Genomic DNA, 19339 nt, shown 5'->3' with positions numbered 1-19339 from the left:
ATTCTAAAGGAGTTAGTATTTTGTCGTGGTTGATACTATTTTTTGTTGTGGTCGGAGTCACATGGTTTGAAAGAATTTATTGTGGTGTTAAGAACTTGAAATTTATTGTGGAGTATTCTGCAGATTCATGTATTTTGCAGACAATGATATGTCTCATCTTTTGGTGGGGAACAGAAAAGTTGCAATTTTTGTCTCAATAACAATACAAGAGCCTCTTGTTCTTTGGTTTAAACAACCAGGTGTAAGTGAGTGATTCTTTGTTGTGGAAGCATTATCATTCAACCTCCCCCAAGTTTACCCATAGCACTTTACAAAATGAAGTTGAGTAGAGGGGAACTTAACACAAAAGTAAAACACCATACATTCATTTCATTCATTATTAGCATCACACTGATATCATAATGCTGCTCATAATACAGTTGAGCAATTATTTATACTTTTAGACTTTAGTAACTGTATATAGCATAGCATGTCTTTTGCATTCATCTAAACACTTCCTGCAAGTGAAATGAACGAAATAAGAAGGGATAATCAACTCAGTTGAATTACAAACATACCATTCAAGTGGCTGGATAGATAACGTAAAATACTATTTGACTAAATGACAGCACTCAGCACATATAATATAGGAAACTGAAGCACAAACATACCATTTTAATGTTTTTTTTAGGGTTTTTTGTTTTCCATAGAACCTAAACCTATATATATATATATATATATATATATATATATATATATATATATATATATATATATATATATATATAAGTTAATAAGTTAGAGAAAGGCCCATGTATAGGTTATAGCTTTCTTACCCTACTAAGCCAGAGTCGACTTGATCAAGTCAAAAAGAAAGCTATATACACCACCGTATGAGCGTTTCTTTTTGAGGGACTTAGTTAGTGCAGAAAAAACAAAAAAAAAAATCGTAAGGGAGAAAATAAGGAGGCTTTTCCCATTGATTAAATATTAAGTTTTACAAATTTTCCCTTATTAGTTTATATCCCTAAGTCAAGTGCGTTTTCATAAATGTTTTGAGCTCAATTATCCAGAAAGCACTTGGTGTCGGAACTTTGATAAATTTATTTAGTGGATGCGGTTGATAGAGATAGATAATGGAATATGAAATGAAAAGATTTGATGGAGAGAACCCATTGAAATTACCTGATTGAGCAGCAGCAGCAGCAGCAGGGAAGTCTGGCTGGTTTTCAGGCATAGCATCTTGGAAAGCAGGTAGCTGCAGGTATGCCTCATGCAGCCTAGCCAAAAGAGGGAATGCTGTCTGTGCCAAAACCAATTCAATTACAACTCTTACAATTTTCTCTAACCAAATCCAAACTTACATTAACAACATCTGCTGCCAGCTAATATATGCAAGAAACAGCATCCTACTTCCATTTTTTAATTCCTATTAAGGCATTTTACATTGAAAACTGTAGCATTCTTTTCTTATTAGGCATTATTATTACACTTGAAAAAATCTGCCCAATAATTATATAATTTGCAGATCGAGACGGGAAGTATTAATGAATGTATGTTACTATTTCTTGCACTTAACCCTATATAATTTGCAGCATATCAAACGGAGATCCTACCATGTCAAGGTTAAACCTTTGTATTGAACCATGGATTTGTGGTGCCAGAAATACATCAGCCTGCAAAAAGTTAACAGGACAATTTTGAAAAACACTCATATTAAATGGGATGTCTACAGTAACAGCTAGCAATTTATTTATTTGCATCAAATCACGTGACATTTTTCAAAATTTGTTCTGTTTGTTGAGCAACCACCCAAACTAAGCGGGATGTTTGGAATCTGGCCTGCAATGAATTTATAATAAATTTTTAAAATATTATTTATTTTAAAATTATTTAGAATTTGAAGGAATTATGATTCCACCTGAATATGATGGACAATTGGGATTGACAGAAATGTACATCACGTATTCAAATCGAAACCTATTTATGTTATGGTTATGGAATTAGCAAATAGCAATTAATATTTAGGTTTAAATAGGGAAAGATGAAGAAACTAGACTGTCTTCTTACTTAGAGTTGAGTATGCATAATTTAGATTCTAGATATGAATGGCATGCAATATGGATATCGGATAGGAAGGAAACGATACCAAGAAAACATCATCTCCTGTGGCGTATTTTCCCGCATGATCTTTTAGTAATTTCTCAAGTGCTGCAAGGTTATAATCACAGCTGAAATCAAGATTTGTAGCATGCATTGCATAGTAAGGTAAGTTTTACAATTTGCTCAATCATTTGAACAACTTTAAACTAATAATGGGGTAAACTTTGCTATTTAATACTAATGCAGGCAATGTACTTTACTTTTTACCATAATAGCAGTGTACTTTATTTGTTTACCAATAATAGCAACATACTTACCAATATGGGTCATGTAGTTTATTTGTTACATATGCTATTATCGGTAAGGAAATGTAAGAAATTGTAAGTAGATTGCTATTATCAGTTGAAAAATGTAAGTGCACTGGTATTTTGGGTATAAATAATAAATCAAATTGCCTCATAATGGAAAAAACAAGAAAGTACGTTGACATTTCCTGCAATTTGACCAGAGTTAGCCTCTATATGGCATTGAAAAGTTTGACCAGACAGACTGGTATGGGGTGGGCCCACTCCGCATTCAACTCTACTCTTGCTTAGCAGCTTACAAGAGCCATTGAAGAGGTTCATTGGTGTTGTGTCTCTTTTGGGATGCTCACGTCACAACTCACAAGTCACAGCAATAGATTAACATTACTAAATGTAATGGATCTTGCTCACTAGAACATAATATTTTGTATTCTCCCTCTATGCTACAATATTATATTATTTCTTATTATTATTATTATTATGGATATACAGGATTGGAAGGCCATGATTAGGATAAGGAGACTATTCGCATCATTTGCACAGACACAAGATTGAGAACATGTCCCTCTCCCGCCTTTCTTTTTTCTTAGCCCCAGCCCAATGCACCACAAGTGAAGTACATATATGTCTCGTGTCCCGAGTAACAGGCCCAAAAGAACAGGAAATCTTTCACATGATCATAAAATTACATTTCACTTGTTGTGTGTGTGTGTGTGGAGAGAGAGAGAGAGAGAGAGAGAGAGAGAGAGAGAGAATATATATATATGAATTCCTTAGTGGGGATACCATGGGAAAGTTTATTCAGTCACTTCCAATATGAAGACAAGTGATTTTCTATAAAGTTTATTAGGCTTCTTAAAAGTCAACAGGACGAAGCAAACGAAGATGATACCAGGTTATCTAGCCACAACTAAGGCTATGTTTGGCACGCCACAAATACCTTATAAGCTATCTTTTGAGCTTTCTTAGAGCATCTCCAATGGTTAACCTATACTATGATTTAATAGTATTGATACCTCTTCATTCCATTACATTTAACCTCTAATTAAATGACATCTCCAATGGTTAACTTCTTCCAATAATTTTTTCTTTAAATTTAACTAATCTACCCTTATCTATTTAAAATGTTCTACATAATCCTTCCATTTAGTCGGTCATTTCTAAAACACACATTATATTTTAATACAAACTATTTTAATAAAGATTTATCATTATAAATTTATCTTTCATAAATAAAATATCATTAAATATTTGATAGAATTAGTTAACTAGTAATAAAAAAATAAATTAAAAACTAAAATATACTCAAGTGGTAAAATAAAATATGAGTAGAAGATGAGGGAATTGAATGTATAAAGGATTAAACTATATTGACCGCTCGATATATATTGAGTTGTCAATAAAAATAAGCAAAAAAGCTATATACTCCAATGATAATAAGTACTCAATATAAATAAATAAATAGTAATAAGCTTTAAAAAAAGCTCCTATTGGAGATGCTCTTAGGTTGTCATGTTTGTCAAACCAAAAAGTAGCTTATAAGCTAGCTTTTTAAAAGCAACGAGCTTATCAAGCTTTTTTAAAATTCTTCCAAATAAACCATTTATTTCATTTTACATATTTCAGCTAGCTTATCAGTTAGTTTTACCAAACATCATTTTGGTCGTTTTCAGCAAAACTAGCGGGTAGCTTGTAGTTTGGAGCGTTTTGTTAAACGCTACGTGAAATAGCATTTGGATTTGGAGTTTAACGCTAGAAGCTTGTAGTGCCAAACAAGCCTTACTGTTCAAAATGGAGTGTTTTGTCAAACACTAAAAGCTAGCTCTCAAATGCTCCCAAACGCTCCATGCCGAACAAGAACCTTTTTGTCGGCTAGCAGCTAGCTTTTCATCTTTCAGCTAGTCTGCCAAAATAGCCTAGATGAAGAGGGCATCATTTTTATGATATAGGAAATCTCAATTCTAAATACTTTAGTGTCCATTTAAATCACATTCGTTGTATTTATTTAGGGTTATATGAAAGAAATAGAAACTTACTTTCACTGAAAACTGATTATTATTATAATAGCATCCTACTTTGATTTTTTCTTGCATTGTAATTTGAAAAATGTACCCAATTATATAGCACATTATCTGAATACAAATCAATTTTCACTGCAATTACTGAATAGATTTTCCAAAGTATACAAAAACATCCTAATAAAAAAATAGAGTATAATGCTATTACCAGAGTACAATGCCTTAACAAGAAAGATATTGAAAGTATAATGCGTAATACAAAGAAGGGAAACTTGGACAGTATAATACACAAATAAATGGAAGCACGTTGATATTTCTAGCAGTTAATCCTTTATTTTATTTTTGGTTCTTTCAGATCTAGTCTAGTTTTGTGATTAGTGTGGCAAAGAAAGTGATGTTGGAATGTACCTGTAAAGCCTTTACTGATATGCTTTTGTACCCATGGAAGCTTTTCATCCGGACCAACCTTTTCCTCGATGTACTTCTGCAAGTTGGTTTAATAAATTATATGTAACAGAAAAATGTTACTGAGAAAGTTGTTACTCACCAAAACATCTAAATTTTGAAGAGGTTGTATGCTCGCAGAAACGATATTTGCAGCCTGTGTATTTAATAAAAGTAGATGAGTGTTAAGTCACACAAAGATGATGCGACTATAAACCAGAGACAATAAGGTTGTGTTGGTTGTAGTGGAGTAGACAGGAAAGGAATAGGAGAGCTTTTTTGGATGATAATGGTGTGCGAGTTTTTTACTAAAATATTGTGTACATATAAAAAATAGTTATCAATTAGTTGTAGTTTTATATTTATTTACCAAATAATGGTCCTCACTGTTTCTTTTCTACCTGAATATTGGTTTCTGCTCCTCGGAATCGATAACAAGAGTAACAGTATGTAAATTAATGTTGCTGCATCAGGTAACGATGGGGTAATGATAAACCCCAATACACTATGTTTATAGCTAGAGGTCCAAGCAGCCAAAGAAGAGCCCAGCTAAGTAATCTTTGAGTTTTGGTCCAGCTCATCTTTAATTTTAGAGTCTATCAATATTTATGGAATTTTTGTCTTTTCTCTTTAATTGGCTCCTGTGGTTTCATCCGTTAGTGTTAGTGTTCCACCCATGTTGTTGGTCTTTTGTGGGGAGCATCCTTTTTGGTCGGCCCAGGTGAGCTGGCACCTTTGTTTTGGTATTTGGTCTTTTTGTCTTTCTAGAGAAGGCCGCTTAGAATTTTGTGAAAGGAACTTTTCCTAGGAGAGACCCATTCCTCTCGAATGATTGGGAGCTTTATCAATATATGAGCTATCCTTCTTATTTCTCATCTGTGGATTGTATTCTCATTCTAATACTGAGCAAAGACTTATCAATTGGCATCAGAGCTCATGGGAGGAGCAGCAAAGGATGCAACTAGGGATGCCGCCACTATCAAAAAGGTGGAGGAGCAAGTTGGAATTATGCATATTCAACTCCAGTCCCATGGTGGGGATACAGAAGAGATGAAGTTGAGAATGGATGTCATGCAATAAGAGATGAGACATAATGATGACCAACAACTTAAAAAAGGATCGGCTTTACCCGATAGTTGGATACAATATAATACAACGACGCCTGCGAGATAGTCACACCACTCGAAAGCTCCGATGGGCAGAAATCTAACTCAAATTCCCGATACAGTCGCACCACGAGAATTCCAAATTAGTCTTCCAAGCTCACCTCCTAATCCCTGCCAAATAACTAGGATAGCAATGGAAAAAAAAAACAAAAACAAACACTCTGGATGAAGAGGATGTTAAATTTTAGGAAATTCAAGTCCGTCTTCATTTTCTCAAATTCCCAATACATAATGTGAAAAGAAAATAACTACCAAACATTACCACCCTCATCCTACACTTATGGAAAATTCAAACTACTTTGAAAAGTTCAAAATAAAAATAAAATAACTGGAAACAAAATTAACGTATTGTGAACAAAAACGTGGGTACAAAAAAAACAAGCATGCAATCAAGGATTTGGAGTTTCCAATCGGATCAAGTTGACCCATTTCTGAATCGGGTCTATATGGGTCAGTGCTTCCCTGTCACATAATCATGAAGAAATGACATCTACCCTGACCAAGCTGCTTGAGAGAACGGAAGGGAATGCAGGAAGTGGAAGAGGGAACCCAAAAACGCTCAACTTTGGGCTTATCACTCCACGTAGAAACCCTGGGAACAACAACAAGGGTGTTGGAGACTCAGGGAGTGGTAGTTCCGGCCAAGGTGTTTATGGGATTTTCTTTGGGAGTGTCATCCAAATAACAATGGAAGGGGAAGGTTTGAGTATTGCACAAGAAAAATCGATATGCCCTCCTTCGATGGAACGGAACCCGATGGGTGGATTCTTCAGGCGGAAAGATACTTTGCCATTAATCAATTGATCAATGAGGAAAAAATAGAGGTGGCGGTGTTGCGCTTGAGCGGAAATTTCGCTCCATCCAAGGAGAAGATCTCTATGATCAATGGTCATCTCCGGAACAAAATGGAAGTACATCGGAGTATATTCTCCATTCAAGGAGGAGATACTTGGCCATTTATCAAGGAGATCTCCAAATCGGGTCACTAAGGGGTCTTCCTTAGTGAACTGAAGCTCGCGATTAAAAAAAAATAAAAAATTTAAGAATGCGGGTTCCGTTTGATTTGGGCTGATTTATCCCAGCAGATTGAAGACAAGAATATGTCACTTTAATCTAGCGGGTTCGGGACTTTAGGGATCCGAACTGCAAATCAAATAGCCACAGCCACAGGGTAACGCTCCGACACCTTCTTCTCCTTATTTCTCAACCAATACGAAAATGAGTAGCATTATGCGGAATTTTGGTGGGGGATTGGAAGCACAAATAAATCACGAGGCTTGTGTTATAAGTGTGATGACAAGTGGCATCCTGGCCACAGATGCAAATCCCATATTAAAGTGATTTTGGTGGATGAAGAGGATATGGGGAACAACCTCGATGGGAGCCAGCTAAGAGGACGCCACCCTAAGAACAACTGAAAATCAACCATCCTATAGAGGTATCTCTCAATTTTGTTGCCGATATGTCTTCTCCCAAAACCATGAAACTCCTAGGAAGCATCTTGTCACAACCGGTGGTGGTTTTGATCGATCCCACAGTTTCATTTCATCCAACCTGGTAAGTGTAAGCACACTAGAATTACTTGCTAAGGATACCAAACCATACGGTGTTCACATGGGTCCTAGGGACAATGAAGTTGGGCGAGGGGTGTGTAAAGGAGTGTTGTTACAGTTACAGGCAATCAACATAATAGAAGAATTCTTACCTCTTCGATTAGGCAGCTCCGACGTCATTTTGGGAATGAAACGGTTTGAAACTTTGGGCACAACGTAGACAGATTGGAAGAATCAAACCATGACATGGAACTTTTTATGCCTCAAATCAATGTAACTCCAAAACTTATAACCATCATGGAAAGTCGATAGTAAAGAACTTATACAACAATGAGACCAACAAAGATATGTTTACTAGTTAACTGATTAAGGTTTATGAAGGCTTTAAGTATTATCATCTATTTGAGACCATTAGGAAGGCCTTGAGAAGTCATAATTCTAAGAACATAGACAGTGAACAGACTAATAAGTGTTGGACACTGCATGCTTGATCTAATGATGACATTCTTTGGTTAGTCTTTAATAAAGATTGCACCAATGAAATAAGGCAAGAGAACAAGAAGCCAAATGAGTTTACCTGGTAATTAATTGCCTTTTTCTCAAGGTCGCGAGGTAACAAAGGATGCTCAGGATACTTCTCCTCGAGGTACTGTGCAGAAGAAGAATATGATGGTAAAACAGGTAAAAGAAGCATTATGATTTATGAGAAATGATACAGAAAAGCTTTTATAATATAATATAACTCAAGCAAAGCTCAGTAAGGAAAAATCCAAAACTCACCATTACGATCGCAAAAGAGTCAGCAAGTACTATGTCACCATCCACCAACACAGGCACATACCCAATAGGGTTGACCACTAAAAACTCTAAATTACAGACCGGATTAATGTTAAAAGACAGTTTATAGGAATCAATTAAAAAATTTAAAAACAAAAACAAAAAAATTAAAGCATGATGAACTATCTATTAACAACGATTCAGTTCTACTCTTAAGTAACTAAAGTCATTACAAGTTTCTTAAAGCATGTTTTGCAATACCTTAGACTTAAATCTAAGTATTTCAGAAGGGGTAAATGGAAAATTCTGCTAAATAAATAGCATCTTATTAGTAGAGGGGTAATTCAGGTATTTTACTTATTTTGTTTTTTGCAACAGAGCTTATAAGAGGGTAGTATCCATCTTTTGTGAAATTTCTGGTCTTAGCACCTTTGGGAGAGAACTAAAACTCTCAAATTTCTAGTGAAGCTTTAGTGTCTCACTGTTCTTGAAAATACACTGATTATTAGTGATTATTAAGGTGGGGTTTGTTTTTTGACTACAGATCTTCTTGGCCTCTTTCTTTGTGAACGTTGCGGAAACCACACAGAGACATTAGCCTTCGCAGACTATTTTTTGGAAGACCACGGACATAAATTATGTGCGTCCTCTTCTTAGTGCAATGTGGACCAGACCAAAGGCTTCTAACCTCTTCAGACATCTTCTAACCTAAAAAAAACCATTTTACTCTTAATATCTTTTTATATAACAATTAAAATGATTAATATTTTTTGTTCGGATACCTTTTTTTTTTGTAATATACCCCATTTTACCTACAACGAAATACAATGAATATCAAATATATTTGTTGATTGATACCATTTTACTTTCATTTTTTTATATTACAACACACTGTTTGAAAAAACAACCTGATTATCCTATTATCATTAAAATACAAAATAATTTAGGCATACACATTAATCATAATATAATGTCACAATAAACAAATAAAATAAAAAGTGGTTATGAAAAATGAGAGTGCTATACTATTACATAAAATTTGATCTAGATTTTTTAACTATGTATAACAAAGTCATAAAAATGCTAAGTTTAAAAGAAATTTTACTAAGGAAAATATTAATCAAAAAATAAAATAAGTAGTTTATCATTTTGTTGATCTCTATGAATAAGTAACAAAAGGTCTTGTATGATTCCAATATGGAATCTCTTAATGAATTGAAATCCTAAGGAATTTGAATTTGATGGAACCTTTTAGTATTGTAAAATTAGAATTATTTAAATTCCAATATTCAAAAACTCTTTTAGCTTTTAAAAACCAGTTTATTTTAACAGCCTACAGACGTTAAAAAACAAACAATCTTCTTCTTACAAATTGTTGACGTTTGGTCCACCCCTTCTACTGCAGAGAGATCTGCAAATGTGGTTCACAGACTGTAGACCTTTTGCCTCTGAAAAGACAAAAAGCACCCAAGTAATATTTCTGAGTTATTTACATTGTTTTCTCTATTTGATCTTTGTTATCTGTGAGTTTCTTGTTGATCTTATTTGAGACGGCGAGTTCTTAGCAAATTAGGGCTCCACAGGAAGAGGATTATACCGTGAGAGAAGCAAGGAGGTCAACCTGGTATCGGAAAAATGACCCTAGATCAACGGTTAGATACAGTAGAAGGGTTGAAGGTTGAAATCAAAAAGCAATTGCCTGTCTTTATTGGTTGAAAAATTGACAGAGATGAAAAAGATGGCTACAGAGAATAGGAAGAAGATTGAGATGGTTCGTTCCACTGTTTTGAAGAAAGTCGACCAAGGCAGCAGCTGAACACCACCACCGCCATGCCTTTCAACACCACAACCAACGCTTTCCCCACCACCACTACTGCCAAAAATTAAAGTTTAGAACAATGGAATGAACAAAAGTCCAACAAGGGCTACTAGGTGACTTAGAAAGCTAGAGATGCCTTTTTTCAATAGAATCCAACCAAAGGAATGGATAATGAGAGCTGAGAAATACTTCACATACTTTCAGTTAAAGGAGGAGGAGCACCTTGAAGCAGCAATGGAGGCTCTTGTAGACGATGCCCTACTTTGGTATGATTGGGAGCACCAAAAGCGGCCTATACAAGACTCGGAAGAGATGAAGGGCTAGATCCATCGTCAGTTTCCAATCTTCAAGGAGAGGAGTGTCATACAAGGCTACAAGCAGCAGTTTATGGCGGGGTCTCATGTCATCACTGAACTAGAATTAGGTATCGTCGAATTAGTGTTGTTATTGGATCACAGTTGAAGGCTCCTTTAGGCGATGGACCAAAAGAAACACTTTTAGAGTTTCGCAAAAATAGGCTTAAAATATACAATTGGGGTGAAATTAGACCTTGGGCTCACAGAAACTGGATCTAACGCTAAACTTCATAAGTAAGGAATTAAGCCCATGCGAGATTTAATCAAAGATAGCCATGTCTGATTTCACATTTTCTTCATCCAAATCCACCCATCAAAGTCCACAATTCAGTAGCTAGTAATTGGAGTTTAACAGAACATATTCGAGGTGATAACATTTTAGGTCAAACATCACATGTTTTTCCAAACGATGTTTATGGGGTTTATAGTGGAGGTGATCCCCTCAAGTAGTGCTAGGATTTGGTTTTATATGAGCGCCTGTGAATCTTAAATGAATATCTAAATATGTTGGGTAAAACTCCAGCTCACCTAGAGTTGTTGAGAATTACCCTTCTTTCAAACCCTGCTAGAGTTGTTGAGAATTACCCTGCTTTCAAACCCTGTTAGAGTTGTTGAGAATTACCCTGCTTTCAAACCCTGTTAGAGTTGTTGAGAATTACCCTGCTACAGAAGGTGGTGATTTATAGAAAAACCATATGGTATGCCTTAATTGGCTGCTAGTTGATAACCCTCTAGACCTTGAAACTAAGCTTGCCCTATGATTCCTTGATCAATCATTATTGGGAACTCCTGCTTCATCTTTAAGAAACTTTATGTTTGAAAGTAATCTATTGTTGATGGTGGAATGGAAGATGAGTTTCTTCAACCTCAATTTAGCTTCGGATTAAAGGGTGACTGTAAAGAAAATATCCAAAAAGTTGAAACTTTAATCGTAAGCATAGGTGCGTCTTCACTCCTCGAGAACAACACCGGATCATCTTCCTATGGCCTCACCCTGATGCTTCAATCTGTTAGAAAATGGACACGTGATATGGATCCAATTAAGCCATTGAAATACAAAGAACCACAGGTGGCTTTGAAAGCTAGAATTGAAAAGGAAGGATGAAAATTAGTGTTTGTTCCATGGAGTGAGAAATCTATTTCAAAGAATCCTCATGTTGTCACAAATGAAATGAGCCTGATCCAGAGAAAGCCTTGCAAGATGAAGCAGTAGAGAGAGAAAATTCAGACCGAGGAAGATCTTGCTGAGGCGGCACGTATGACCCTCGAGCTAACAATTGAAAGAAGCAAAAGCCGTTGGTGAATTGGGAAGAACTCAAAGTTGTGTTCCTCAAGAAACTCACGACCAACCAGAAGCCTTGAAAAGTTTTCCATGTCTTTCACTTCAAGGCATTTCCAAAAAGCTCACTCAATTCCTTGTTGAGTTAAATCAGTTAATTGGAAGGAAGACAAGTGGCATTACATTGGGTTCTGATGAATATGGATGTGGGTTGGTTGCAATTATTGCAACTGGATGGATCACAAGTATGCAGAAAATTTGATAAAACACAGTGCAGTTGAAGTGGCTAGACATGAGTATGGTCCCAAATTATGTAACTGGCATACCAAGAAGAGTGAGATCATTGAAAGGGCTTGGAAGAGTCAAATGAGAAAGCTGACCAGGCAATTGAAAAGATAGTCGAGTAATAAAGATGCTGATTTAAGTAATGAGAGGCTAGACAAGCATGGGAGAATTTGGATGCTATACACCATTTCTATCCACCTTGAGGACAAGATGCTTCTTTGGGGGATGGGTATTGCTATAGCCTATACCTCAAACTTAAATCTAAGTGTTTCAGAAGGGGTAATAGGGAAATTATGCCAAATAAATAGTATCTTATTAGTAGAGGGGTTTTTTTTTTTTTTTTTTTTTGCAACAGAGCTTATAAGAGGGTGGAGAAAATGAGGGTAGTATACAACTTTTGTGATATTTCTGGTCCTAATGCCTTTGGGAGAGAACTAGAACTCTCAAATTTCTAGTGAAGCATGAAGCATTAGGGTCTCTTTGTTCTTGAAAACACAATGATTATTAGTGGTTATTAAGTAATATTCGGAGTTATTTACATTGTTTTTCTCTGTTTGATCTTTGTTATCTCTGAGTTTCTTGTTAATCTTAATTGAGTTGAGTTCTTAGCACATGTATTTGGCTCTGTCCAACAAAACAATTAGGCACAGCTCTCTCACTCTATCTTATAATTTGTTTTCATAATTACCACTACCAAATAGCATGATCACTTCAAAGATGTGATGAGAATCCATAATGTGAACCCTCTCCCACACAAACCTTATACTCCCTTTCAGTTTTACTTTTGAGATGAAACAGATAGTTCCAAATTATTCTTAAAAATTTTACTATAATTTTTTCTCATCAAAATGCTTTTTATAATTCTAATTTAATTATTGATTGTCCTGTAACAGGAAACTATCCTTACAACATAAAATTACGATTTGCTGCCTTGGATTTGGACCTCAAAAGTGTAAATATAAAGCTGTTGATGAAACAAAGGGGATTAATACAAGACCACCGAAGCAGCTTCGGATGGAAGGCAACTAACTTACTCTCCCTCCTTTCCAGAATCAGTGCCCCCTTTCTAATATCCGAGCACATTAAGAATATAGGTATGTATATGAGTAGTAAACTAATCAGACTTCAAAACTTTTACTCTAGATACAACTCTTCACCATTTATATATTTTCAGTCTAATACAACTTGGAATAGGAGATATGAAAAGAAGCAACCTTATGAAAGTAGTATTAACAACCAATAATATCATACAAATTTAGTTTAATTGGGATTCAAGCTAAGTAAGGCGTTTGTTACCAGGACTTTGCTGTTCTCCTTTAAGCAGATTAACCGCTTTGTATTCATAATCCAGTCCTGTTGGCAATCCACGAAAAAAACGAGGAAACAATTTAGCTAATGTTTTTTCTTCTTATAGTAGCTTCAAGAATTAAAATCGACACAATGTACTCTGTACGGAAAAAAGTACAATAATCAACGAACCTTTCAAGTTTAAAGCGATACGAACACGGAAAGAGCAAGAGCTCCTGTAATAGGAATAGAGCTGCAGCTTCTTCGGCTCCCCCAGACTCCTATTCGTCGTCTACGCCATAAAAGTGTGAATTAGCTTTGTGTGTGTGCGTGTGTGTGTGTGTGTGAGAGAGAGAGAGAGAGAGAGAGAGAGAGAGAGATGAAAGGAAGAGTGTGTGAGCGTGTGTGTGTGTGAGAGAGGGGGGGGGGGGGGGGGGGGGAAGAGGAAGAGGGAGGACGCACCATTTTTGGATCGAATCTGAACAGAAAATGCTAAGTGATCGGAAGAGGGACAAAGTATGAGCATAGGTCAGCCGAACAGCATTTGTCAACATCCTGCAAAAAGTGTCTTTGGTTTTTCTTTCTGTGCTCTCGTGATTGAATTCTAGATTTGCAAAATATAAGCTATATTTATTTCAAAAAAAAATCTTATTCCGGTCCCCAATTAGATTAAAATCTTACGATTTTAAGATTTTACAAGTCAAAAACAATTTTGATCTCAATAATTAAGATCTTAAGATCAACATGTTCTGATCTCACGTTTTTAGTTTTATTATATAAGCATCGCAAGTTACTAGAAGCCATATAGAGCATCTTAACTTCATCTCAAATTAGACGGGTAACATACATGATATTTCATTTGTGATATTAATATTTTAGTTGTAGATCATAATGATTTTGTTTATTTTTGTAATTAAGATGTTTCTTCCTAAGTTTTACGATTTGCAACAACAAAAATTATGATTCATATTTAAAAAGATAAAGTTGTGATGCAAAACTTAGTAGTTCAAATTGTCAAAACAACAGGGTAAAGAACGAGTTCTAAGGGTGCGTTTGGTTGTGGAAAATTTTCCAGTTTTCTAGGAAAATTTTTCAAGAAAAACGGAAATTTTGAAAACGCGTTTGGTTCGTTCAGTTTTCCAAAGTTTTCTAAGAAAATGAAAATTTTCAGTTTTCCAAATTGTATGTAAATTAGAAAAATGATTTTTACAGTTTTCTAAAGTTTTCCAAATTTCTAAGATAGAAAATGAAAACTCCACCCGTTCCAACCAAACACGTTTTCATTGAAAATTGAAAATGAAAACTTAACCCTATTTTCTGAAAACATTTTCATAGAAAATAAAAACAGTTTTCCACAACCAAACGCACCCTAAAGGTCTCGGTAAATTTTATTCTCAAAAATCAAAATCATCAAATCCTCCAGGAAAACAAAAACATACTTACATACAGGGAAAAAAGAATTACCCTACGAAAAAAAAGGAAAGTAACTAAAATATTGCTAGGATTTCAATTAGAGATATACTCCATAAATAGAGATAATCTATTAATAAAAATCTTTATTATTAAAATAAAGAAAGAAATAAATTAAAACAGGACAAAATCAGCCCATATTAGGTTGTGATCGGATGCCCTTGCATTATCCTCCCCATCTTAGAAAAGACTCGCCATCGAGTCTGCTACTGCATCCACACCCCCCTTCAAATGACGATAAATCAACCACATTAAAAGTAGCTGAATTATTATAATGACCAGGTAGATCAATTTTTATGCATTGTCATTAATCTTCTTAAGAACTCGAAAAGGACCATCAGCACGAGGTTTCAACTTCCCAAAACGACCAGCTAGAAAACGCTCCTTCCTTAGATGAATTCAAACTAGATCACCTTCCTTGTAGACAACTTGCTTCCTATGCTTGTTGGCACGGTTTTGATTATGCTTGATAATCTGATCATGTACCATCTGGTGGAGGGTTTTAATCTGGTGGGATTGATCTTCGGCTTCAACACTAACATGGTCAACCAGGGGAATGGGTGTTAAATCAAGCGGAGTAAGCGGGTCTCGACCATAAACTATCTATCATGAATGGACTCATCCCTGTTGTACGATTAATAGAATGGTTGTATGCAATTCAACTTGAGCAAGGGTGAGATCTCACTGCTTGGGGTTATCACCGACAAGACTTCGTAACAGATTTCCTAAACTCCGGTTTGTGACTTCTGTTTGACCGTCCGTTTGCGGATGGTGAGAGCTACTAAATTGCAAACTTGACCCCATGCTTTTCCAAAGTGTACACCAAAAATGGCTAATGAAATTTACATCCCAATTCGAGGTTATAGTCTTTGGAACTCCATTGTGCTTAACAATTTCAGAAAAATACAACCGTGCAATTTGACTCGCATCATAAGTTTTAGCACAGGGTACAAAATGAGTCATTTTAGAAAACCTGTCAACAACTACCATCACCGAATCTTTTTGTCTTTGAGTTCGGGGTAAACCCAACCCAAAATCCAAACTAACATCCTCCCATGGGGCAACGGGAATAGGTAATGGTGTATAAACTCGTATTGGTGTGGTGGGTTTTGGCCACATGACATATGCAACATTGCGCAATGATGTGGGCAACATCTCGCTCCATTTTGGGCCAATAAAAACGACCATGGATTAAAGCCATGGTCTTGTCCCTTCCAAAGTGACCTGCAAGACCTCCAGCATGGCTTTCTAATATAACTGAGTCCTACAAATAAGCTCATAGGGACACATAAGCGGGCACCCTTAAAAAGGTAACCCTTATGCTTTGAAAAATCGCGAAGAGACTTGTCTTGGAAGTTATTCCAAATAGTTCTGAAATCTTGATCATCCTGGTATAGTTCTCGGAATTTATCAAAGCCACAGACCTAGAATTTCATCTTTGAAGTGAGCACGTGTCGTCGACTTAGAGCATCAACAACGGTATTTGAGGTCCCAGCCTTGTGTCGGATGACAAATGAATAAGCTTGTAAAAATTCAACCCATTTGGCATGACGAGGGTTGAGCTTCTGTTTCCCCTGGATGTATTTGAGTGCTTCGTGATCGGAATAGAGAATAAACTCATTAGCTATCAAGTAGTGATGTCAATAATCTAAACTTCGAACAATGGCATAGAACTCCTTGTCATATGTAGAATATTTACGGCGCGTTTCATTGAACTTTTCACTAAAAAAAGTGATCGATCTCTGATTTTGACTTAGTACACCACTAATCCCTAGGCCTGAAGCGTCACATTCAACTTGAAATACTTCGTTAAAATTAGGGAAAACTAAAACAGGAGCATGTGTGACCCTTTGCTTTAATTCATCAAACGTGTTTCCCACCTCTTTAGTCCAATAGAACTTCTCGCCTTTCATACACTCTATCATGTCATAGGGGCTGTAATAGTACTAAAATTCCTGATGAAACACCTGTAAAATAAGGCTAACCTGTCACACCCCCGAACCGTCGAAACAGACGGCGGAAACGTCCGGGGGCGGGTGACGTCACGTGTAGTATCACAACAGTTGTAACATAGTAAGCGAAGTAAACACAACCATTACATTATAATAAGAATATTTACATTGTTTGAAAACATAATTTGTTCATAACAGTATATAACAAAAGTAAAAGACGTGACTCCAAAATGCTCCGTCTTCTCCAAAAGTTGGCAAGAGTACCTGTCTATTGTTGCCCTGAGAATACAAGCAGTTTTAAAATATCAGCATAAAGCTGGTGAGTTCATAAGCGTTTAGTTCTGGTGAAAGAAATGTTTCTTTGATCCTTTGAAAAGTGTTTCCCAAGAAAATCCTATATTTCTTATGAAAGATGATTGATTATCCATTCGTTATTTGTTTAACAACCTGTTTATGTAAGGTTGAGTTAACCCAGGAAAATCCTATATTTTCCTTAAAAGTTGATAGTTGGTTATCTGTTCTTGTCTGAGGTGTACAAGTATCTACCATACTTGTATCGTTAGATGTAGTTTCCTTGAAAAACCCTGTTCGCTCCATGTGAGATGTATTAGCCTTATTACATAAATAAAACTAATAAATATGTGGTGAACTAAATCCTAAGGGTATTATCAATACCCTCTAGTAATCAAATCGGTTATTACTTTGAGGTTAGTTCACTTGTTTCATTATTACAAAAGTAAGTTCTGTTATCTAGGTTGCGAGTGTCATAACCGTACTTAGACTTGATATGGCACGTAACGGGGCCAGTATCTTTTTATGACTTTGCCACCCGTAGACCTGACGGTCCAACTGTAGCTAGCAGCGAGGTGCGGGATAGTCAGTCCCGTATAGATCTATACACAACAATCACGCTCTCCCTACAAGAGATTCTGGTTACAAGTGTTAGTCCTACACTCTCGAATTCGGTGGGAGTGTTACCAAGGACGTGTCTCCAACTTTAGACTAACAAATTGCATGTAATAATACCGAAAATCCTGTTTATGTTTTGTATGAATCCTTTGTAAAATATCACATTTTATGAAAAGATTCACAAGTTCCTTGCTTTAATTTTGAAAACTGTTTCTACGAGTTGATTTCTTAATCGTTTGGTAAAACTGTTTTATGTGTTAAAAGTATACTGAAACTATAATTATTTTAAACAAAATAATATACTTTGGGCATAAGTTTCCTTGTACTTTTGCTTGTATTCCCCCCTGAAAACATGAAAAACTTGAAAAAAAAACATAGGGGTATGAACTCACCGTTTGACGTGGGATTCGAGTGTAAGTTATTAGGAATTGTTGAGTGTCAAATAAAGCCTCGGGCACAAACGGATCCTATTTAGCATGTAAAAGTACATATATGTATTAGGTGAGGGCTTAACACTATTTGTTATGGAAGGAAATCATCTTAGGGACCAGGAAACACTTGAAACTAAGTGTTAGAATCACATATGATTTGAAAATGGGGAGTTTGTGGTCGTAAATGGAGTGTACGGTCAAGGGTTTGCTGCCCAACAGGGTTTACGGCCCATATGTTTACGGCCCAAGTGTTTGCAGTCCATGGGTTTACGGCCCATGGGTTTATGGCCGTAAACACTTGACGAAAAGTGCGATTTTCGGTGTTTCAAGGTCCTTTCTAGCATTATGGAAGTGTCCTAAGCCTCGTGCCCAGTTCAAGGAAGAGTTTAAAGGTCAATAATCGACCAAAATGGAGTTTACGGCCATTGAAGGGTGTACGGCCATAAACACTCAGTTCATGCATTTCAGGTCGATTTTTAGGCGAAAAACGATGTTTTCTAGTAGATAACAAGTACAGATGGTAATTACTTACTGTTAAGAAGCTTGGAATGAGGTTTTTAGCCACCAAGAACTAGTGTGTGTTCTTGGTGTTCTTGGTGAGAGAGAAAATCTAGAAAAATATGAGATTCATGAGATAGGAACATGGATTTACCACTAGAAATGGATTTGAAACAACATTCAAGGTGGAAAAACACTTACTTCTTGAAGATCTTGGAGAGAATTTGAAGTTTGTAGAGAGAGAGAGAGAGAGAGTAGAGATAGAAAAGCTTCTGGAGTGTGTAAAGTGAGAGATGAGGGCCACTCATCCCTTATATAGGGGTGAGTTTACGACCAAGGGGTGGGGTGGAGGGTTTACGGCCGTAAACTCGAGTTTGCGGCCGTAAACTCCTCTCGAAGGGGTGTTTGGCTCGCATGCTATACTTTGACTTTGAAAACCTCGTTTTCGAATCCAAAACTGGATTGAACTGAGCTTAGAATATTCTGTTAGACCAAAAATAATACTAACGTGAACGGAAATAAATCAATTCGGATTTATTTAAAACGTAAAGTCCTTCCCAACTAAGAAATTTGACGGAATTAAATAAAAGCCCAAATTTTATTAACGGAATCTAGTTAAGGATAACGGAAAAAGTTTCGGGTTGTCACATCATCCCCCCGTTAGAGGGAATTTCGTCCCGAAATTCGAACATAGAAAACAAATCATGG

The 19339-nt window shown here is 36.1% G+C and overlaps 1 protein-coding gene across 1 annotated transcript; it reads right to left on the bottom strand.

The window, feature by feature from the left end:
* Nucleotides 1-271: 271 nt before the first annotated feature.
* Nucleotides 272-13959, bottom strand: LOC145124899 (glutathione S-transferase zeta class-like). The gene is made up of 11 exons (XM_079060379.1): nt 13834-13959; nt 13564-13663; nt 13381-13437; nt 8349-8434; nt 8146-8217; nt 4953-5006; nt 4814-4889; nt 2129-2190; nt 1596-1655; nt 1165-1282; nt 272-497 (listed from the first exon to the last, which is right to left on the bottom strand). Exons 1-11 carry the CDS (start codon nt 13834-13836, stop codon nt 487-489), a joined length of 699 nt encoding a protein of 232 aa, XP_078916505.1. The 5' UTR covers nt 13837-13959; the 3' UTR covers nt 272-486.
* Nucleotides 13960-19339: the final 5380 nt, after the last annotated feature.

This window comes from Lactuca virosa, chromosome 7 (genome assembly GCF_052849685.1).
Source record: "Lactuca virosa cultivar CGN04683 chromosome 7, Lactuca_virosa_CGN04683_v6, whole genome shotgun sequence".
NCBI classification, from domain to species: Eukaryota; Viridiplantae; Streptophyta; class Magnoliopsida; order Asterales; family Asteraceae; genus Lactuca; species Lactuca virosa.
This window is presented reverse-complemented; position numbering and strand designations above follow the sequence as displayed.